Source organism: Apodemus sylvaticus, chromosome 4 (assembly GCF_947179515.1).
Source record: "Apodemus sylvaticus chromosome 4, mApoSyl1.1, whole genome shotgun sequence".
Taxonomy (NCBI): Eukaryota; Metazoa; Chordata; class Mammalia; order Rodentia; family Muridae; genus Apodemus; species Apodemus sylvaticus.
Genome location: NC_067475.1, coordinates 56,147,627 through 56,171,852, shown reverse-complemented (window position 1 = coordinate 56,171,852; position 24,226 = coordinate 56,147,627). Strand labels below are relative to the sequence as shown.

At 39.1% G+C, this 24,226-nt stretch overlaps 1 protein-coding gene across 2 annotated transcripts; it reads left to right on the top strand.

The window, feature by feature from the left end:
* The first annotated feature begins 310 nt into the window (after window positions 1-310).
* Window positions 311-23,052, top strand: Slc16a4 (solute carrier family 16 member 4). Of its 2 annotated transcripts, XM_052179494.1 has the most exons (9): window positions 311-530; window positions 1,620-1,737; window positions 8,889-9,021; window positions 9,940-10,083; window positions 10,219-10,380; window positions 11,763-12,275; window positions 14,413-14,624; window positions 15,540-15,633; window positions 22,391-23,052. In XM_052179494.1, exons 2-9 carry the CDS (start codon window positions 1,654-1,656, stop codon window positions 22,558-22,560), a joined length of 1,512 nt encoding a protein of 503 aa, XP_052035454.1. In that variant the 5' UTR covers window positions 311-530; window positions 1,620-1,653; the 3' UTR covers window positions 22,561-23,052. The 2 variants fall into 2 exon arrangements, with proteins under 2 accessions (XP_052035454.1, XP_052035455.1); XM_052179495.1 differs by lacking the exons at window positions 311-530; window positions 1,620-1,737 and adding an exon at window positions 8,760-8,798.
* The last annotated feature ends 1,174 nt before the right edge of the window (window positions 23,053-24,226 follow it).

Here is a 24,226-nt window from a genome sequence, read left to right as displayed (position 1 = left end):
TGCGAATATGGACTAAAACCCAAGGACCCAAGTTAAGCATGTACTCTCTGGCGGAGCAGTATCCTCAGCTCCAGCACTGCCACTTGTGGATCAATAAAAAGCTCCCCGCCTCCAGAAGAGTTTTTTATGTTTCTCTAAACTAGCGTCAGACTCCCTGAGGGACTTTGGACAAGTGTTTCAAGAATCTGGAATCCCATCCCCCACCCCAGACTTGAGACGTGACCAGGAAGATTTTCTCCTTGGTTTACCCCCAATGGCTTTTGGCCTGAGGTGAAAAAAGTCTACCTTGTGGGCTGGCTGGAAGGCTGGACTGAGCTGCTCTCAGGTTACAGCCTTTCCTCCTCCCTCAGGAAGTAAAGTCCACTGGCAGGGGCGCCGAAACCTCCCGCGCTGCTGTGTTTGACTACAATGCGTGGTTGTTTTCACCAGGCAGCGGAATGAAACGCCTCAGAAAAAGAGTAACATTTTAGGAAAAATAACTAATTTTTCCTCCAACATTTCTTGTCTTCAGAGGATTCATTTGTTTAAAGGTAAGGTGAAGTGGAACTGGGTGTTGGGTTGGTCTTCTCAGGGGCCTGGAATGACTAAATCTCTCTGCCTAATCATATGATAGACATCACCTCTCTCTCTCTCTCTCTCTCTCTCTCTCTCTCTCTCTCTCTTTCTGTGTGTGTGTGTGTGTGTCTGTATCTATCTATCTATCTATCTATCTATCTATCTATCTATCTATCTATCTACACACACACACACACACACACACACCTGGCATCTGTTTAAACCTTCTAACAGACATTACTTTTTTAGACTCTAAGCACATGCACTGCACACACACCAGCACAGCCTGCTTTCACAATGGCAGATGAGGATAACATCTATTCCTCAGAACACATGCGTTTTCTTTTCTTTCTCAATATGTGGTATTTATTTACTCAACCTCTCTGTCATAGCATACTATGGCATTCTAATCTTGAATGCCTAGCATCTCTCTCCTAAGGTGGAGACTGGTCTCCTGCAGAATTGTAAGTCCACCATCACAACCAAAATATTTAACCTATTTAGTACCCTCTATTTCAAATCACTCATATTTCCTAAATGGGCTTCTCAATTTATTTTCCTGATCTAGTATCCTATTAAGATAAGTTAGTTAGGGCGTCTGGTTTCCTACAATACCTAAGTTCCATATAAAGCAGCTGTCTAAACCCAAGAGCCCCCCCCCCCATTTAACGTTTCTTTAGATTCAAGGGCTGGTTCACAGGACTGGATGGGTAACACATGGCTTCCTCTAAAATTGGCTTATAGTTGTTGGAGATCCTAAACACAAATAGAGTGGCCATTCCCATCAGGAAAGTGAGGTACTAACATCAGGCAGACTTCACATGTAACTACAGGGGAACAAAAAAGTAAAATCTAAGAACAATTGGCTTTATGCCATGGAGCAAAATAAAATTTAGTAGATTAACATGCACACCTATAATCGCAGCCTTCAGGAAGGAAGGACAGCCATAAGTCTTAGACCAGGTCGAGCCACATAGCAAGACCAGGTCTTAAAACCAACCAAAGAACAAACAAAAAAGCCCATTTAGCTTAGATCACTTTCTTGACTGCTTGGTCTGTTCTAGTGATCTCTGTGTGTAACATACCGGAAGCATCGTGATGACAAGGAGAGAAAAGCCTTCCCCTTACACCAAACCCCTGGATGGAGGATGGGGGTGGATGGTTGTGTCTCATTTTTTCCTGGTAAGTGTTTCTTTCCCCTTTACAACTGCTGCACTGTATGAAGAAAAGCTCAAAGCAGCCTAACAAGATCACTGAAGAAATCATGAGATTTGAGTAGACAGGAAGCCAGGAACTCCCCCAAACAGCTAAGATCAGAGGCCATCTTGCCTGAACCCGGAAGCTGAGCTGTTCCCCTTGAGAGAAAGGAGAAGCATTCTCCTCCAGTCCTCTCCTCTGCCTCTCTATCACCTCAGGCATGATTGGCAGTTCTACTTTGGCAGCATCACAATTGGGATTTGGGGACCGTATTTTTGACTATGTATGAGCTGGCACAGGTCATTCCTAGAAAGTACTCAGCTCTTCCAGGTGTGAGAGATGCTTATAATTCCAGCACTGGGAGGGGTTGGGGGAATTCTGAGGTAAGATGATTGCTGATATTTGAGACCAGCCAGTCATACATGGTGAGACTTTATCTCAAAACTAAGTGCCCACACAGAATACTTAAGACCCCTTATGCTGTTTTTGTCTACTTGACACAAACCTAGATGTATCTGGAAAGAGGGAATGTCAACTGAGAAACTGCTTCCATTGGACTGGCTTGTAGGCAAATTTGTGAGGACATTTTCTTGATCAATGATAGATTTGGAAAGCCTAGCTCACTGCCACACCAGGACAGGTGGCCCTGTGTTGTTTAGGAAAGCAAACTGAGCAAGCCACAGAAAACAAGCCAGTAAGCAGTATTCCTCCATAGCTTCTGCCTCAGACCTTGCCCTGACTTTGTTATGATCTATATAACCTGTAAGCTGGAAGGAACCCTTTCCTTCCCAAGTATTTTATCATAGCAATGTAAAGCCAGCCACGGCAGTCCCCTTCATTAATAGGGGCTGAAGATATTTCAGCCTGCTCTCCACAATCCCTGACATAACTTAAACTCGAATTAAACTCTATACCTGACCTGTACTGCAAGGAAAGACTTCTTGCCCTTGCCTCCAAGACACTGTTGGGATTGATATGTAAAAAAGTGGTGATGTGCATTATCAGCATGTCTGTTCTAGAACACTGGTGGATCCCATCATAGCTGTGCTGCAAATAACCCTGTGCATAATGGTACCAGCTCTATGATTCTTAAGCACCCCTAGATCATTCTCTTAACTGAAACATACTCACAAAGATACTTCTTTCTTCTTGGCATTTGTCCCCTGCTTGGACTTACAGTAAGCAGCCCACACGATAGGAACACAATTCCAGATGAGTGACAGACATCAGTATGAAATTGAAGGCAGGAAAACAATGCATTATTCTTCCCTAATGATAGGAAAGAGGGAGGGTAGAGGTCCTAAGCTAGACCTATGTATTATAAAGCTTAACAAAGCACAATTTGTTAAATTCTGGCTTCATTACTGAAGAATAGAATTTCTTCTCCCCTTCCATAGAAACATTAATAATGGGAAAGCTAAAGATGTTCTCTTAAGCCTGAGAGCCCTGCCTGATTGGGTCTCTTTTCAAATGGTGTATGCTGTTAGTGTAAGAATCTGGTTCTCCCACCCTTTTCTAAATTATTCTCAATGGATAACAAGTTACTTGATTAGTTACTTCTAATTAAAAGTACCTAATAATCAGGTTAATAATGTTATTTGAGCAACACGATAATGGTTATTTCATCACAAAATATACCAAAATGTCAGCAATGAACTCAGCTAGCTCACTGCTTATCCTAACGGGGCAATGCATTTATTTCCATGTAAATTATAAGCATGCTTTTCTATAAGACTTTTTTTAATTTATTTTTTATTTATTTTATTTTGGTTGTTTGGATTTGGTTTTTTCGAGACAGGGTTTCTCTGTATAGCCCTGGCTGTCCTGGAACTCACTCTGTAGACCAGGCTGGCCTCGAACTCAGAAATCCGCCTGCCTCTGCCTCCCAGAGTGCTGGGATTACAGGCGTGCGCCACCACGGCCCAGCTTCTATAATATTTAAGCTCCCCACAAAGTGAAAAAATTCTCAGAATGACTTGTGAGCTCCTCCACAAAAGCAGGTTACACTGTAACTCACCATACTTAAACTGTTTCTGGGTTTAGTATGTGTCTTAGTTTACTGCTGTGTACAGACATCATGACCAAGGCAACTCTTGTAAAGACAACATTTAATTGAGGCTGGCTTACAGTTTCAGAGGTTCAGTCCATTATCTTCAAGATGGAACATGGCAATGTCCAGGCAGGCATGGTGCAGGAAGAGCTGAGAGTTCTACATCTTCATCTGAAGGCTCCTAGGAGAAGACTGGCTTCCGGAGAGCTAGGATGAGGATCTTAAAGCCCACGCCCATGACACATTTCCTCCAACAAGGCCACACCTCCACTCCCTGGGCCAAGAATATTCAAACCATCACAGTATATCATACCAAACTGTTCAGTGAGGGTGGGAACCACATGTATATTGTTCATCAGTGTATGTTCACTAATGTATGCCTACTCTGAATACTCTGAATATACAGCCTAAAACACAGTAGCCACTCATTAAATACCTGGTTTTATTTGGTGGGGGGAGAGGGTGGGACAAACTCATAGATACATAAGTAGTCAAGAGGATGGATAAAGTCAGGGGTGGAGAGAGGCTACTGAAAACATGTTAAGTGCCAAGTGTGCTGGTACAGTTACAGGTGATATACCTGTAATTGCAGCAACTGGGAGGTGGTGGCAGGAGGAGCATGAGTTCAAAGCTAGCTGGGGCTGCACAGTGAAATACTCAGAAAAATAACAGATAAAGACAATTGGTTGTTCTGAGGTTATGTAGTTTTAATGAGGCAAACTAATTGGAAAAGTATTTCAGATGAAACCTAGATACTGGATATCCATTGGACAAACTGCAATATAGGCAAGAAAACAGGCCCTAAATTTAACCCAGTATCGAGAAGTAACTGAAACTACAGATCTGAGCATTTTGGGAGGTCAGACCACTAAGGTGTGGAGCAGAATCAGAGAGCAAGGAACATCAGAGACCAGAGTCGTTAGTCTATGTACTCTTGTAAGTTCTGAATGCCATTTACTAGAGTTAAAGGAGAGGGAGGAAAAACTCTGAATAGTTTGAATGGCGTAACCTTGGACAAAGTCTAAGGAACTTACAACCAAGAACCTGCTTGTTATAGTCTTTGTGCATCTGAAGTATAGCAACCTGTGTCTCCATTATAGACAGTTTAACTTTAAGGTTAAAGGGATAAAACCACCAGAGAAAAGGGGAATTGGACAAAATTGAGAGATCAATGTGGGGATGAATGGAATCATCCAGAGGCGACAAGAGCAGAAGTGTAGGCAGATACCTAGAGATTATCAGGAAAAATGATGAGGTCCCGGATAGAAATGGCAACAATCTGACTTAACAACAAGGACGTCTTTCAGAATTTTGTTCAGAGCACATAGGTTTTCAGTGGAATCCTTCAATTACAGGAAGTCAGACACAGCAGACTGTGATGAAACTTAGCAGTCTTGGAAGAAACTTATCTATGATGGTCAGGATAAGCTAAGATAACCTACAGAAGGATAGAAATTAAAAAGAGCTGTTATTAAATAAAATTAACCCTGACAACAGCCACTCTGATTTCACAATGAATCAAGGCTGATATCTCTCTCTCTCTCTCTCTCTCTCTCTCTCTCTCTCTCTCACACACACACACACACACACACACACACACACACACACACGGGGAGGGGAAAGGAGACAGAGAGAGACAGAGAGTTCAAAGACAGCCACAACTACACAGACAAACTGTCTTGAAAAACGAAAAAACCACCTCCTGCCCCTGCCCCCCCCCCCAAAAAAAAACAACAAAAAACTAAAACTAAATGCTTTTAGGTTGGAAATTAGGGATTGGGCCATTCCAATTTGTTTGATTTGGAGGTGAGACAACTGCAATGTCTGATGAAGCAGGACTGAGTCCTACCAACCTTCATCCAAGGCATGGGATCAAGCCTACGTAGCAGTCTGCCTGTTTAACTGAGAGAATATCGATATTGTGAAAGGTCTTTAGTATCTTTTTAAAGTCTACACAAGTTAATTAGGAAGTTAAAAGTTATAGAGAGCTGTTTGGGCAGATGCTAGAGCTCTGCCTTTGAGTTCCTGATACTCAGTGAACAGACAACACAGCCTGTGATTGAGCAGGTCACACCCATTTCACAGCTCTCAAAGCCAGACAAGAGAACAAGGAAAAGTTCCGACTGGAGACCAACAGCCAGCCAAATTCAAAAGATTACCTCAACAGAGGTAAACTGGAACTGATGACATATTGGCATATGTCTTTAATCCCAGTATTTGGGAGGCAGAGACAGGAAGATCTCTGTAACTTCAAGGCCATCCCTGGTCTACATAGTGAGTTCTAGGGCTTCATAGGGGGACTGCTGTCTCAAAAAAAGATGAGCATTCCATGGATATCAGCCACCCCACATAGCTCACACACAGGCTAAAGACTTACAGAATGACCCTTTACATTAGTGGTTCTTGTTCATAGGTATTCTGAACTGAAATAAGAACATTTGATAGTTATATTTGATGGTACAGTTTATTTTTTTTAAAGGAAAATTATATTGTGGGTGCCAGGAACTGAACCTGGGTATTCTGGAGATGCATCAAGTGCCTCTAACTGCTAAGCCATTTTTCCAGCCCCAAGTTTTGTTTTATACTTGCTTTTTTTCCCCCCTGGCTGTCCTGGAACTCACTCTGTAGACCAGCCTGGCATTGTACTTGCTTTCAAGTGAGAATGAGAAAAATGTTTAGGACTCTTTTCTTAACTTAGAAAGCCTCCTAGACAGTTGCCAATTCTCTGTCCCTTGCCTCCAGATAAGAAATACTATTCTGGTCCACTGGAGCTAAGCCTGCCCCGAGCTCAGCTGTTCCAGGTGGCCAGAACGGAGGGGTAGAGAAGTTCTCGGCAGCCTGGGGGGCGGGCAGCCATGCCCAGCCCGGGGCCGCGCGAGACACAAAGCCATAAATAAATAAATAAATAAATAAATAAATAAATAAATAAATAAATAAAAAAAAATAAAAGAAATACTATTCTGAAATAAGACTAGAAATGATCAAAGTGGGGTGGGAGTGGCCACAATCCCACAAGGAGGGATGGTTGTATACAAACAGAAATAGGGCTCCCCCCCAAAGGCATCTGTAATAAATAACTGCCAGAGACAGTATGTAAAGAAAAGTAGTGGGGAGTCGTCAGCCTAGGGTTTAAGTCTCAGAGCCTGTACCATCGTTGGCAACATTTGAACTTCAACTCTCACCTGTAAAATGACAGTGACACATCCTTTTCATAAGCTTCAAGCGGGGACTAAATGAGATATTTTCATGAATCTGTCCTGCCACTTTAAAGAGGAATGAACTGTTTCTCCTACCCCCTATTATATAACCAGAAATCACCAATAAGACAAATGGGTAATGTCTTAGTCAGGGTTTCTATTCCTGCACAAACATCATGACCAAGAAGCAAGTTGGGGAGGAAAGGGTTTATTGAGCTTACACTTCCACTGTGTTGCAGTTCATCACTAAAGGAGGTCAGGACTGGAACTCAAGTAGGTCAGGAAGTAGGAGCTGATGCAGAGGCCATGGAGGGATGTTTCTTACTGGCTTGCTTCCCCTGGCTTGCTCAGCCTGCTCTCTTATAGAACCCAAGAGCACCAGCCCAAAGATTGAACCACCCACAAGGGGCCCTCCCCACTTGATCACTAATTGAGAAAATGCCCCACAGCTGGATCTCATGGAGGCACTTCCCCAACTGAAGCTCCTTCCAGCCTGTGTCAAGTTGACACACAAAACTAGCCAGTACAATTGACCCCTTGTCAACTTGACACACAAACACATCACTATTAAGCTTCAACCCTTACTTTCTTATTCATCCCCAAGATCTGATACATTACTTTAAAAGTCCCACAGTCTTTACATATTAAAAGTTCAATCAAAAAAAAAAAAGTTCAATCACCTTAAAATGTCCAATATCTTTAAAATTCAAAGTCTTTTAACTGTGGGCTCCACTAAAATACTTTCTTCCTTCAAGAGGAAAACATATCAGGGCACAGTCACAACCAAAAGCAAAACTCAAACTCCAATGGTTCAATGTCTGGGATCCAACTCACAATCTTCCGGGCTCCTCCAAGGGCTTGGGTCACTTCTCCAGCTCTGCCCTTTGTAGTACACAGCTTGTCTTCTAGGCTCCAGCTGCCTGTACTCCACTGCTGCTGCTGTTCTTGGTGGTCATCTCATGGCACTGGCATCTCCAAAACACTGACTTCTACTGTAATTAGGCTTCACCAATAGCCTCTCATAGGCTCTCTTCATGGTGACAAGCCTCTGCTCCTATGCATGACCCCTTCATCAATTGTAACTGAGGCTGCACATTCACCAATGGCCTTCCATGGCCTCTCACTGTGCCAAGAGCCTCAGCTGCTCTTCATGACCCCTTCATGCCTTCAAAACCAGTACCATCTGGGTGACTCTTACACAGTACCAAGTCCAGCCACAGCACAAAATACAACTGTGGCTATCTCTGGAACACACACTCTCTGTGCTCTCAGAAAACACTTCCAAGAAGATTTCATCTCAGTGATGCTGGTCTCTTCTTAATCACCGCTAATTTCTTAGCTCCAGCTAACCAGCATCAATAGTCCCAGTAACACAAAGGTTTGCTTTAGTGGTTCTGGTATCTTGTCACTCACAGCTGATTCTTCAGCCCCAGCTAACCAAAACCACAGAATCTTCACAGTCAAAACATGGCCACTGTAAGAATCTTTAATCTTCTCTCTGAAATTTCACAAGCCAGGCCTCCATTTTTTGCACTGTTCTTAACATTGTCTTCCAAGCTCCTACAGAATTTTCCAGCGAGCTCTTAACATTCTAATGGCTTTTCTAGCTCAAAGTTCCAAAGTCCTTCCACAGTCCTCCCCAAAACATGGTCAGGTTGTCACAGGAATACCCCACTATGCTGGTACCAATTTGTCTTAGTCAGGGTTTCTATTCCTGCACAAACATCATGACCAAGAAGCAAGTTGGGGAAGAACTTGATAGCCTGTGTCAAGTTGACACACAAAACTAGCCAGTACAGGTAAGTACTCAGCCGCTGGAGCAATAGAACCTCTGGTAACAGTTCTAGGCCACTTTGCACTTAACAAGGACTCTGCATGCTTTGACTTAGGTAAACGTGTTTGTGATGGGAATGACCAAGACATTTGCAATTTTCTTTGTGGTCTTTCAAGAAGAGTTTGAAGGCACTTCAGAGCAAATTGGTTGGATTGGATCCATTATGTCATCACTGCGTTTTTTGGCAGGTATGGAGTGGGCAATAAGCTTGCTATCTATGGAGAATGACCACTAAGGCGCATGACCACACTGTCATTCCTTAAGGCTGAAGTAATATTAAAGTTCACCTATTAATATGCATTTTATCAATACGTAATATTAAAAGAAACATCAGTGTTTAAGATCTATTTAATTTGGTAATTAAGTTGGGAAAATTAAGGTTAAAAAGGAATCAAGGACAGGTCCTGGTGGTGCATGCCTTTAATTCCAGCACTCAGGAGGCAGAAGGTGGATCTCTGAGTTGAAGGCCAACCTGGTCTACAGAGCAAGTTCCAGAACAGCCAAGGCTACACACAAAAACAAACAAACAAAAAAACCTGTCTTGAAAAAAGACAGGGAAAGGAAAAAGGAATTAAGAATCCAAGTATTTGATTTTTTTTCATGCCTTGTGGTTTGTTTTGTCTGGTAAGGTTTTAAACCCAGAGAGCCAGGACTTCAACCTGAAAGTGAAACTATTCAGCTCTAATTATGTGATATTCAAAACAAACATTAAACCAATTTCTCCTTTAGTTCTAGTTGGTGTTGTAATATGGAAATTAGCCATTCAAATTTGTACTAAACAGAGGCCACTAGTAAAAACACGATTTTATTTAAATTTTGAATATACACCGGGCGGTGGTGGCACATGCCTGTAATCCCAGCACTCTGGGAGGCAGAGGCAGGCAGATTTCTGAGTTCGAGGCCAGCCTGGTCTACAGAGTGATTTCCAGGACAGCCAGGACTATACAGAGAAACCCTGTCTCGGGGGGAAACAAAAAACAAATCCAAAAAAAATTTTTTTGAATATACAATATCTTAAACCAATTGTTTATCCTCTAATCACTCAATGCAGAGTCTACAGGATGCCTGAGGAGGTTAAGTTAGCACTTTCCCTTTCTTTCCTTAAGGTCCTCTGGCTGCTATTATTTGTGACATACTTGGAGAAAAAACTACCTCCATTATTGGGACTTTACTTGTTTCTGGTGGCTATCTCATCAGCAGCTGGGCCACAAGCATTCCCTTTCTGTGTGTGACTATGGGACTATTACCTGGTGAGTTCACTATCAACAGCCTGTAACGATAAAACAGGAAACCTTCCTACTGCCCATAGATCCTAAATATATTATCCGATCTACATCATCTGATCTGATAACTAATGATCTCATTTCAAACTTTCTTTTTTAAAGGTTTGGGGTCTGCTTTCTTGTACCAAGTAGCTGCTGTGGTAATCACCAAATATTTCAAAAAACGATTGGGCCTTTCTACAGCAATAGCTCGTTCTGGAATGGGACTGACGTTTTTGTTGGCACCCTTTACAAAATTCCTGATAGATCTTTATGACTGGACAGGTGAGTCAGTCTAAAATTCTAAACTTTCAACACTAAAAATATAATGTTTAGCCCTCCTTTTGAATACTAGAAGTGACGTTTTAATAAATTTCTCTTCCTAGATCTAAGGTCACTATGAGACCCTAGCAGGTCCAGAACTTGCTGGGGGACCAGGCTGGCCTCAAAATTCATGGCAATGCTGAGGCACCACATAACACTGAAGATGAGAGGGAAATAAATATTTAATGAGAACATATCCCCTTCCTTAGAGAATATAAGGGAGAAATCTTCCTATTTGTCAGGCAACTCAGAATTCTCTTCCGAATTCCATGTATGAGGTACAACTGGAAACACTGTGCAGTAACAGCCTTAGAAAAACAATGTTTTCTTTTTCCTCCAACCTCTCACTAAAGCATCCTTCTAAGAAAACAAAAAAACAAACCTCTGCACTTAAAAACAAATCTGAGATTAAATGGGAGTATTTGTAAAATTATGTTCCTACCAGAAATCTTTATATATATAAAATCAACTAGGAATTTTCACAAAACCATTTCATAATGTTCTATCTTAAGTATTCTAGTGAAATGTATTTATGTCTATTTCTACCTTTATAGTAGTTTTGATTTCCCTATGTAGAGCACTACTTAGTCGTCCCACTGCAAACGGGAACCTCCAGCTGATACTCTTTTAGAAAGCCTAGGCAAGCTTGTTCTCTCTGCAAACACTTAGTCATGGTTTTATTCAGGACACCCTGAAACCAACGAAGTCCTCATCATCAAAGGCAAGACTAGCATATCTTGGGGGGGGGGGGGGAGTACTCCAAAGGCTTTTTCTAACATATTTTCCCCCATGATTCCTGACAGCTAAATCTTTATTTCCTACATCAAAATCCAGTCACAAAAGATTTAAAATATAAATTTGTGCCATTCAGATTATCAACCCACTTCCCAATCCCCTCCTACCCTTTAGCAAAAATATCTTCTTTCCAGTTTTCTGGCTTTGCAGTATCTAGGAAGCATGTATATTGTCAGTATAGACAATTGTATATAGATTTAAGTACTTTCAGTTAAATGTGGGAGGCAGGAAAGGAGAGATGGCTCAGCAGTTAAAGGCATTTTGCTTTTCTTCCAGATGACTAGAATTCCATTCCCAGAATCTATAACCAGACATTTCACAACTGCCTGCAATCCCAGCTCCAGGGGATCTGATTCTCTTCTGGCTTCAGTGAGAACACAAATAAACATACACACTAATAAAATATGTTTTTTAGGTAGCATGGGAGGCAAAGTAGTATTTTCAAGAATTAGTGGGTTAAGGAGGTTGGCCTCTTCTGAGCCTATGAACAGACAATAGCATGAGCTGAAAGGTTATTCTTATGTTCTCAATTTCTCTCTTCCATTTAGGTGCTCTTATTTTATTTGGAGCTATTACATTGAATTTGGTGCCTTCCAGCATGCTCTTAAGACCCATCCACATCCAATCAAACAATTCTGATATAGAAAACAAAGGTAGCAATTTATCTGCCACTGTACCAGAGGTATCATACAAGACAGAAACATCAAACTGCAATGAGACACAAGAGTCTTTCATCAAAGACTGTACTATGAAGAAATCTGGACAACCTACCAAAAGTTTAACTCTCTTAGAAAATCAAAGCGAAGAGTTCAGCGATAGGCCTCATATGAACAGGCTGTTACTTAAGAGCAATGACAGAAGTGACAAGAAAAAGTTTGTTTCATGGAACTGCAAAAACCTTTTAGATACTTCTCTCTTCAGAAATCCTTTCTTCTACATATTTACCTGGTCTTTTCTCCTGAGCCAGCTAGCATACTTCATCCCTACTTTTCACCTAGTAGCCAGGGCAAAAACACTTGGAATTCACATAATGGATGCCTCCTACCTTGTGTCTGTAGCAGGTAAGAAAACCTATTTCAAACCTACAAGGAAAAATGAACTTAGCTTGATAAAAGTTTATTAAATTTTGTTTTAAAACAGAAGCAAGGGAAAAGGGAGAAAGAAGAGAGTGACTGTGTGGAATATGGAAAGGCTAGGAAAAGCAAGTTTACTGAGGTTAAACAGTATTGTGCATTTTCTCATGCAGAGTTGGCAACTGCTGTCTTTCAGGTTCTAGTGGACCCTAACTTGCCTTACCCACTTTCAGGTGTCTAATACAGAAGATATCAATTGTTCATTGGGAAGAAAAATCTCAGCTAGAAAACAGGGTAGTAACTTGAAGGGTTGATTCTGAAGCTTGACTTCCCATGCCAGGCTCTTTGTTTTTTTTTTTTTTGGCTGTGTAACCTTGGGCAAGGCATTCTCTTCCATGCCAGGATTTCCTTTTTCTATCTATAGAATAGGCATAACACACTGCTTTCCCTCCCAGCTGTCAGTAATATGAATGTAATATATATGTAATTTAGTGTAGTGCCAGGCTAGCATAATGTTCTACTGGTATTTGATGCTACGCATGTTGAAATAATTGTAAGAGACAAACGACTGTTGAGTTAGCACTAATCCATAGGCTCCTGTTTAAAATAGAATGTAAGTTTAAAAAAAAAATCCACAAAACAATTATTTTGTGTAATCACAAGATGTTGGAAGAACAAATACTTAAGTTGTAGATTCTCTCAACTGACAAAACAGGAAGTCTGAAACAAAGAATGAGATTGGATGTTTTGCTCTAACAGGACAATTCTTGACATTCAATTTAACTTTTCTTCTATAGATTTCTTGGGTTAAACATCTTACCATGCCCTTACATATCTGAAGACACCTAGTTTCAAATGTTCTCACTGAACAGATGCTTCAAAAAATGCTGTTATATAAGAACAGTTTTGTTGAACCATTTTCTTTGACTGTCTGATAGAATCCATTTTGATCAGATTAAGGCTATACAAATTAGGTCAAATAGCATAATACAGTCTGTGTGCATCTTAGGAGACACCTGTAAAAACAGAGTAGCATCACTGTAGTCACTTTTTTTTGGAGGGGGTGGTGGTGGTGGTTTGAGACAGGGTTTCTCTGTGTAGGCCTGGCTGTCCTGGAGTCACTCTGTAAACCAGGCTGGCCTCGAACTCAGAATCTGCCTGCCTCTGCCTCCCAAGTGCTGTGATTAAAGGCGTGCGCGACCACCACCCGGCCTCACTTTAGTCACTTTTAATAGAGCAGTTTATGTTTGAACCCCTAAAATTCAAATCAACTGGGAATCATAGTGGGTTTTTCATGTAGGGGCTCACATGTGAAGGAAGCACTGGACTACTAAGCATTCTATCCCCAGCGTTACTCATGGTTCTTTTTTGTTGTTGTTTTTGAGACTTGGTCTTATCATGTAACTCAATCTTAGAATTTACCATGCAGACCAGGGTGGCCTGGATGGAATTCACAAGAGATCTACCTCTGCCTCCCAAGTGCTGGGATTAAAGGCATTCACCATGTCTGGCTTCATGATATTCTTGACGAATACTATTTTTGGTATTTTTAACTGATATGTCTTAGAATAGGGTAAACAGTAATGATGCTGAGTAGGAAAAAAAGTGCTTCTTAAACTTTACTCATTACATCATAGCACCTACATCCCAAATGACATAAATGATTTATGTATTTTCAAATTAACTTTAACAACCATCGGAGGTCTTAAATTCCAAAGCTTCATAAAAGAGTCCCAGTGTCTATATTTTTTAATGTAAGATTTTAATTTTTCTACATATGACTCCTCAGGACACTGAAGTTTTATATCCTCACTTGTAGAATCTTTGAAGAAACTCTAAGACCTCTTTAGACCACGCTCTTGTCAACAGAGATTCCACATACAATTAGAAAACACACATGACAACTTGATGATTTCATATTCACCTAGAGGCAGCATTCTGGTATTTTACTAGATATTTAGAAAAGTAAGGTACATATCCTATTTCAGAATGAAACCATTTTTCCCTCCTGTATTCTGGCCTCAGGATGGCATCCTACTCCTTTGGCAAAGATACACTTACACATTGATATTCTTACAAAAGGGTTTAGGAAACAGATTGTCTGACTTTGTATTCACTGTTTCAGGTATCACTGAGACAGTCAGTCAGCTCATTTCTGGATGGATTGCTGATCAAAACTGGATCAAGAAGTATCAATACCACAAGTCTTACCTCATTCTGTGTGGTGTAACTAACCTGCTTGCTCCTTTAGCCACCACATTCCCACTCCTTATGGCCTATACCATCTTTTTTGCCATTTTTGCTGGTGGCTACCTGGCACTAATTCTGCCAGTATTGGTGAGTAGACTCATTCAATAGTAATAAATGACTCAGTACAAGTATGAGTAACAGCCTTCCCAAGAATTCAAATTTTGTATTAACTTTACAATTAAAAAAAAATTACACAAGACTTCAAAATTCCTGTAGCTAGTTATATCCTGTCATTATTCACCTAACCATGTGAGGAACAGAAGCTAAGAGGACTAGCCACATAGAACAGGAAAAAGGAACACGGAGACCAGCAAGATTCCAACTCTCCTTGTGTTTACTCCTCTCCATCAGGCTCCAGAGGTCTCTAGGTCTTGCTAGAACACAACTACTAAGTCAGGTAACAGGGATTGTATCTGTGTACTGCCTTGTGTCCTATGTACTTTAAGGGCATTGTTCTAACAAGTTCTCCATATTTACCTCAAACTGACAAATCCTGAACTCAAATGGAATTAAAATGTTTAAGTTATATAGGATAGTATATGAAACTTAGGCAAAATCCCAAAGATGAAATCAGTTCCTGTGTTACCAGATTTCTTAAAAACCCGTGGGTGGTAGAAATCCACCCATTCAATATTACTGTAAGCACAGATTGCAAAATACTATTTCCTAATTGAGAAGGAAGACCATTACGGTTTGGGAGATAAAAATACTCTTGAACTATATAAAAGGTTAAGCTATTAACACCAAACACCAATGTTCCCTACAAATAAACCGAACACACGTTGCCTAGGCAATCCTACTTCTCTAGTTGACATCTATTCCCTTTCCTAACACTGGGGACAAAAAGCCAACCAAATCATACCAGGAGTCAAACTACTCAGTCTGAGTGTTTTTATTTATTTTCAAATGGTATTTTAAAAATTTTGTCACTCCTTTGTAAACATAAGACACTGGAGAAGTTCATCCTTAAAATGACTAACACTAAATTCTCATTCCCTACAGGTTGACCTGTCTAAGAATTCTAGAGTACACAAGTTTTTGGGATATGCCAGCTTCTTTGCTGGGATGGCTGTCCTTTCTGGACCACCAATAGCAGGTAACAACTAAGTCACACTCTGAGCAAATTTCAATGAAAAAATTAGAAATCTAGGATCAACGGCAACAGTACAGGTTTAAATGCTATATTTGACTTTACCCTATTTGCTCTTCCCTGATCACCAATACAGGAAAATATAATTCTGTAAATGTGTTTTACTTTACTGAAAATAACCAGTTTTACCTATTTTCTGCTTGCTGATTTAGTTAAAAATTTGACTACCTGCACAGAAAAAAATTATTCATTGCTAAAGGCTTAAATGTAGATTCTCACAGACCCAAGATCTCATCTACTGACCTAACCGACTGCTACAGTGTTTCCATGGTCCACAACAAGGAACTCACCTTAAAATTAACTTTGCTATTTTTAAATGATTTGTTTTGTTTTTGAAACAAGGTCTCATTTGCCCCAAGTAGGCTTCAAACTCCCTATTCACCCACAGAACCTTAAAAACTTTCTGATCCTTCTGTTCTCACCTGGGATTCTAAGTGTGAAATCAATTACCTGGTGTATGCAGTGGTAGGGAAGCAAATCAAATTCAGGGCACTCATGGCACACAAATAATCTGCCAACTGAGCCAACCCATCCTCGCTTTTGCTACATTTAGACTATAATTCAAAACAGTGATTCTGCCCTATCATCTAAAAAAGCAAACAAAAAAAATATGTATAGTGATGGAACTCTTAATCCTCCTCTTTCTGTCTCCCAAGTGCTAGGACTACAGGCATGTACCACCATTCTTGGCTTCTATTTCCTTTTCTTTCATTTTTTTTTTTAAATGAAAAAGAACAGACTACAACAGAGCAAATTAGAAAACAGAATCATTTTATTGTGATACTTTTATTTCACGCACACACCTAATGCATTATAAAATATATTTGTTTTCAATAAATCAGAAAAAAACTTTATAGTTTTTTCTTACCCAAAGTCTAGAATACTTACTACTATATGTAAGGATAAATGGAACTAATCCAAAAATTTTACTTGGGCAGTCATAAATTTTCTAACAAGTCAAAGGTAGTGGTCAGGCTACCACTAAAGGCTCGCATCAATTTTTAGTCTAGGAGTTTGTTGTTCACAGTATCCCAAGTAAGATTATGATAAGACACAACTAAAGATATCTCACTGACAGTGATATTATGTGGCTAGCATCTAGTTAAAGGGAGAGTTTTCAGGGGGGTTCTTATTTCTCTAAATCATTCCTCTATGAAATGATAAAGAGAACTTTATGAAGACCATTAGATCTCTTCCCAAGTACTGACTTCAGCAGCAACTACCAAAGAAATACTACAAATGGCTTTCAGATTATCTCAGTTCTTTGAAATGGAGATGTAGTTCAGTAGTGAACCATTTGCCTAACATGAAGTCCTTGAAAACGTAAACTAAAAACAGATAACTTGATTATTAAGAGGTATGGAAAACTATATGACCATTTTTACCTTTAAATCGAAATGTTTATTGGTAATCTTCAGAGATGTAAGAGTTTCATTTTTACTTACCCATATCTATTAACAAGTGAAAAGCTGAAATTCCTATAAAAGAATATAGGCATATTTAAGTAGCAATCTGGCAAACAGTAAATCCTCAGTCAAAATGTTTGTTTAAAATGGTACCAATGAATAAATAAACAATATACTTCTTTTTCCTGTATGGGAATGAAAAAGAAAAGAAAAGTTAGTTCTTTATAACATTTTAGTAATTCTAGGAAAGAAAAAAAGCACAAGAAAGCCATAGAAATCATGTAATTTTTATAAAACTAGACAGTTAAAAAATCTATAAATAGAGCACATGGGCAAAGTAATTACTTATATACTTTTGTAATTATGAATATGACAAGAAATATAGCAGCAACAAAATTCCTTCAAAGGAAAAGAAGCCAAAGCCTCCCCTCCCCCATGTACCCTTCCACACTGCCTTTGCCCCTCCAACCAGATTCTTTCTATCCTTTTCTATAACTAGTAAGAAATCCAATTTCATTTAATATGGCTCATATCAGACCCAGCACTCTGGCTGAAGGTGGTTAGCAGACTAAGAGTAGGTTAATGTCACAGCCCACTCAAACCTGCTATGTTTCGGCTGGAAGATCCAAAATTCTACCTTAGCACTAAGATTTAGCTTTGAAAAGTTGTGGGGAAATAAGAATTAATATTTGAAACCCTGTTATATTTCTAGTAAGCTCTAGAATCTGCCTTCTTTTACTGAGCATCTGATGAAAAAGATATAACCCTAATCTATCTATTTCCTTAACTTGAAATGGGTGTGGAACAGTTCAAATGTTAATTCATTTATTTCATAAAACTAACCATTTTGGACAAACGCTAAGAAAATCTTAAAAACTTTAAATTCTTTTGGTTTTCTAAGACAATGCAAGCTGCCTAGAACTTGCTATTAGTACAGAGTGACCCTGAACACAAGATGCTCCTACTTTTTAAGTGCTAAGATTATCGGCATGTATTACCATGCCCTCCCTGCTTTATAAAAATTTCTAATCACTAAACAGATATATTGGCTGTGTTAAAGTCCCTAAAGAAATTCATATTCTCTCTCTCTCCCTCCGCCCCCCCCCCCCCACACACACAGACCGCACACCCATCTCAGGTATTTCAACCTTGTAAGTCAAAGATGACAGAGAAACTGGTTATCTTTTATTAGCTCTGTGCATTATAGGAAAAGAAATCCATCCGAGGAGGTTTCTGTCCCTTTAACAGGAAAGCTATGTTATAAACTGACAGGCCCACTGCTATTTCCAGTCTATCTTCAGTTCAAATACAATACTGAACAAAACTTCTGATCCTTGCTCCACCATCTACCAAATTAATCTCAAAAGTTTTATCAGTCATGCTGACTTATAGAATTTCTTGGAAAAAAAAAAAAAAGACAGCTCAATCTTGTGGTCTGTTATAGTTCCACTGTGGAGATTAGAATGAGTGGAAGACAAGTGAGACAGTGGAGCAAAGTTTCTGTCTGGACAAATAAAAGGGAATACATTAACACTGAAGAGTTTGTAAACTACCCGTTATCAGGTGGTTAATTTTCCTCAAACCACACCACCCACCCAGCTTCACACTGACTCAGCATGAAAACATCAAAAATAAATCTGAAATAGCTCTAATGTGGTGTAAAAGACAGAAACTATCATTCTGCCTTTGCAAAGACCAAGAGTAGAGTGTCCCAAATACTAACCCTCTAATAAAACAGAGCACAGAGCCAATGCTTAAGTGGCCCTACTAAATCTTATTGTAAATTTCTATCTTGGAGCCTTTAGTGAGTTCCTATCTTAAAAAGGCCAAAATTTTAATTTGCTAAAGCACATTTCCCAAGATTTAGTCATATAATGGCATATACAGAACACAAATATTTTATAACACAACCAAGGTAAGAGATAATACTACTATACCCAACCAAAGGTCCTGAGAGATAAACAGATCAGGGTCTTACCAGGCATGGTGTATACACCTTTAATTCCAATACTTAAGAGGCAGAGCCAATAGATCTCTGTGAGTCTGAGGCCACCCTGGTCTAGATAGCCAGTTCTAGGCCACCAACTGGGTCTATCTGTTGAGACCCACATCTCAAAATAAAGAAATAAAATCACTGTATCCATACACCTTGGAAATTTGCCACTATGCCCCCTACCCAACAGAGGAAGTTCTCATTAAGCAAGTCAGTTTCAGAATTTTCAGTCTCATAGTTGAAGTACCAAGGAGCTTTGGGATAAGGTCTTCCTAGGTATATTTCAAGTTCTAACATGATGATAAATGAAAACATAACAGCAAGCCTAATAGGATTGCTTTTTTCTTCTTTCTTTACATTTATTTTTTTACTTTGTGAGTGTATGTGTATGGACATGCCATGCTGCAGCACATGTGTGGAGAACAAAGAACAGCCTATGGGAGTCAGTTTTCTTTCATCACAAGTCCCAGGAATAGAATTCAGGCTTTGAGGCAAGAACCTACCTGTGAAGCCATCTCATCAGCCCCCTAAAAGGACTCTTAGCTTAACAAATTCTGAAACACATGGTAATGAATACTTCTGAGCCTATTAAATTCCCTTTTCCACAACTTAACTCATAAATAATATAGAAAGTGTATTGGCTGACTATCTTTAAATCCAAAATAATAAATCTTTGGGGTAGTGATATGATGTTATAATGGCAAATTTTCCCACCATAAGTTTGATTCATGCACAAAAATACTAAAAGTATTATTAAAAAATTATCTTTAGGGAGATAGATATTGGCTCAGCAGTTAAGAGCATTTATATACAGCTCTTGCAGAAGGCCCAAGTCCAGTTCTCAGAATCCATACAGTGGTTTGCAACCATCTGTAACTCCAGTCCACAGAATCCAATGCTCTTTTCTGATCTCTGAGTCACCAAGCATGTATGTGGTACACACACATACATACATTTTACACAGACACACACACAGACAGAGGCAAAATATACAAACATAAAAAGATGAACACATTTTTTAAAATTATCTTATCTGATGCCCTCTTCTGGTGTGTCTGAAGACAGCAATAGTACTTATACTTAAAATTTTTTTAAAGTTATCTTTAGGCCATGTATATAAAGTACACAAAACATAAATGAATTTTCTGTTCAGACCTGGGTCCCATTCCTAAGGTACCTTATTAGCATGCGTTAAACACAAAATACTTGAAATACCCTTCTTAGCTACAATAATCAAGCTTAGATTTAAGTGGTCCCTAGGTAAGGCAAAAATTCAAGCCTGATTGGTATTAAAACTTGGGAGTAGTGAACCTTTGTCTACCATTAAAAATTAAAGATTGCTGGGCGTGCCTTTAATCCCAGCACTTGGGAGGCAGAGGCAGACGGATTTCTGAGTTCAAGGCCAGCCTGGTCTACAGAATGAGTTCCAGGACAGCCAGGGCTATACAGAGAAATGCTGTCTCGAAAAACCAACCAAACAAACAAACAAACAAAAACAAAAACCAAAAAAACCAAAAAAAATTAAAGATTTTGTATTTGGCTCTGGATCTCAATTAGAATTTTAAAGATGTTGGCATCTCAATTAAAAGTATAAATAGGTAGAACATTTAAAGCAAATTTTTCATCCAAATTGAAATATGCCAAAAGATTCCCTTTTCTGATAAGATTAAAATATTTTAAACTGTAATGTTTCAGACATAACATTCTCTTTAAAAGGTGTAAAAGGAAAGCTTATAAATGATTTGCTCTCGAACCAACTGCCATCTTAACTAGCACTATCAACATCATTATCAAGAACTCTTTCCTATAGTCTTTTCCTATAGTACTAATATTTGATAGCCATCAGAAAGTCACAGGACTTATACACATACACAGGAGGAGGTGCTGCTGCTCCACCTTCCCTCCCTTCTAGAAAATTCCATAGCTCAGATCAGTCACCTGTTTCTTACGAGTTATAGGTCATTCATGTCCATAGAACATGAAGATTCATCCTAGCTGACCTCACGCCACTCCTTCAACTAGTCCCCAAGAAACTTAACTGAAAGGTCACTAATCAAATAAAAAAAAAAAAATCAGTAAACAAATTCCTTAAAGTTAGCTGAATTTGAAGGACTATAAAACACACCAATTCATGTATTACATTAAATATAGGAAACATAGAGCTACCATAAAAGGGGCTGGAGCATAGCTAAGTAGTAAAGCACAGGCTTGGCGTGCTGTACATGGAAGCCCTGGGTTCAATACCCAGAACCAACTAATAAAAACTTCATGGGGCTGGAGAGCACTGACTGCTCTCCAGAGGTCCTGAGTTCAATTCTCAGCATCTACATGGTAGCTCACTACCATCTGTAATGGGAGCTGATGCCCCCTTCTGATGTATTTGAAGACAGCAACAGTGTACTCATATAACATAAATAAAACTTTAAAAAACTAACAGTAACGACAACAAAACACAACCAAACAAAACCCCCCTACAAACAGTATTTTCACTGCTCTCTTCACCAGTAATAACATCTGCAATCCCAGAACCAAACAAGCATACATCACATCATTATCTTTATAACACTAAGATGTTTTCTGAGTATAGACTTTTTATATGGACATTTAAATGTTTATTTCTTGCTATCACACAGTGAAACAAACATTTTTAAGAAGATGTTTTACTTAGGTTCTAGTATGTGCCATTGACCAAAAGATTTCAAGGCTTTTCCCATTCTTTTAAAGAGCATCCAGTTAGGAATCTAGCTCAGAGGCAGAATTTCAGGAAGAATTCCTTTGCTTTTAGATTTAACACATTTATCAAGCAGTTCTTTCTCATGTGATCACAGCCACCACCCCTAACCTTCGCTATAAGAGTCACCATAAAATGAGCCGAGCAGTGGTGGCGCACGCCTGTAATTCCAGCACTTGAGAGGCAGAGGCAGACGGATTTCTGAGTCTGAGGCCAGCCTGATCTACAAAATGAGTTCCAGGACTGGCAGGGCTACACAGAGAAACCCTGTCTCGAAAAACAGAAAAAACAAAACAAGAATCACCATAAAATGAAGTGCCGTGTCCCTAATTATCTCCAGTCTCCACCCTAAGACATGTTTTGGAGATCACAATGACTTTTTTAAATTTAATGTAAGTTTCCATTCAGATGAAAATGATCCAGTTTCACGTGAGACAGGTGAGAATCTCTAAGTCCAGTGGCTCACAATCCAGACTGAGAACAAGAGGCACCTTCCTTCAAAGTCTTAAGGTTTGCTTGAATGTTACAAAAGTGAGCATCACTTCATTAACAGAAACCATTCCTACCTTGCAGGCTGGATATACGATTATACACAGACATACACAGGCTCCTTCTATTTCTCTGGTACCTGCTATATCCTCTCTTCAGTTTCCCTTTTTTTTGTACCACTGGCTGAAAGATGGAGACGCAAACAGTCTGACCTTCCTTCGAAGGACTACAATCAAGGAAGAGCTAACAAATGAAAACCCAAACAAGCTACTGTAAGCAAAGGCTTAGCAGAAAAGTCTGTTAAGCTAAGGAAGTAAGCCATATAATTTTTAAGATTCCTTCCTACTTTATTAGCACTGCCAGGAATGTCCAGTTGGCGGAAGGAGTAATAAATGAGTAATAAAAGGACTAACAACTTAAATTGTTAGTATTTAATCAAATAGGTTAAAAACTGAATCCATTGATGCAATTACTTTACTATTAAATGAAAACCAGTATGTACTATAATAAATCAATCCATTTGTGCTATGGTAATTCTGTCATCAAAATATGTGACAATTATAAACTATTTTTTCTTTTATTTAAATATAGTAATTGTTAACTAGAGCTCTGGAATCTAAATAAAGCCTTACTTAAGTGACAATAATGAAATAGCCTCTCTAAAACAATTTACTGTTGTTTATTCATTATAAGTAATCTTTGTTTTCTTATTACTTTGTCTCTTAAGTTTCTATAGTGTACTGCTATCTAATAAAAATAAAATTTGCTAAAATAATCTTTATCTGATCATTTGAATGGTATTACTGTCCATCACAGTATCACCTTTCCACTACATTAAATTACCTAAAATATTTACATAAACATCTAGACAACTCTTCAGCTCTGTAAGTTTCATATAGAAGTTGAAGAGGTGGTTTTAGGAGGAAATACATTTAAATCAAAAGGGGTATGCCATTTATAGCTAATTAATAATGGTTCTTGCACTAAACATTTACACATGACAAGTGAACTCTTGGCTGTTTGTTTAAGAGGATAAAAAAGGGTTTTCTGAGCAGGGCATGGTGGCATATCCCACCATGAAATCCCACCAGAAATCCCAGAAGTCAGAAGACTGACTTGACACATGAACATCTTGAATTTGAGTCCAGTGTGGCCTACACAGGTTAAACTATGTCCAAAATAAAAACCATTTTTTTCAACACGACCTCCTTTAATCTCTTTCAGAATATTCCAACTATTATTATTGCACCCTTACTCTTCTTTGCTTAAAATATCTATTGGTTCCTTAATAAAGAAAAATCCTAAACTGAAAACTTGAATTTGTTTCCAAGATGCACCTTATTTGATACTTTCCAAATAAGCCTTTGTGCAAACTTTACCATCTGCTGCAATTCTTGAAGATGGCCTTCTTTGACCTGGCCCATGCCTACATACCATAACAATCCAACCCATTCAGTACTCAAATGAACACTGTTCCCAACATGTGGAATCTCATTTAATGTCTTTTACAGTGCTGGAGACTGAACCATTATCACCACAGGCAAGCACACTATCATTAAGCTACATCCCCAGCTCCCTGCCTAACGCTGAACTGGGCACAGATTGAGCTCACATTTCAATTTTCTCTACTGGTCTTGTTGATACAAGATGATGTGTCCACGGTATGCCATAAACTCAGGAGCCAAAATGAGTCTGAAATTTTACCTACCTCAAAGAAAGTAAGTTGCTCTTCTTATAGGCCACAGGTTTTTACATTTAAGAAAAAATATCTAATATTCGTTTTTATAATTTAACACATGCCATAACATAAATAAAATAAGAATATAGAGCTAGAGAGATGAGAGCCAGATTCTGGCAGGCCCACTTACATGTTCATACACAGTCTGGAGCTCCAAATGCAGGAATCGTATGTGCTTTTCT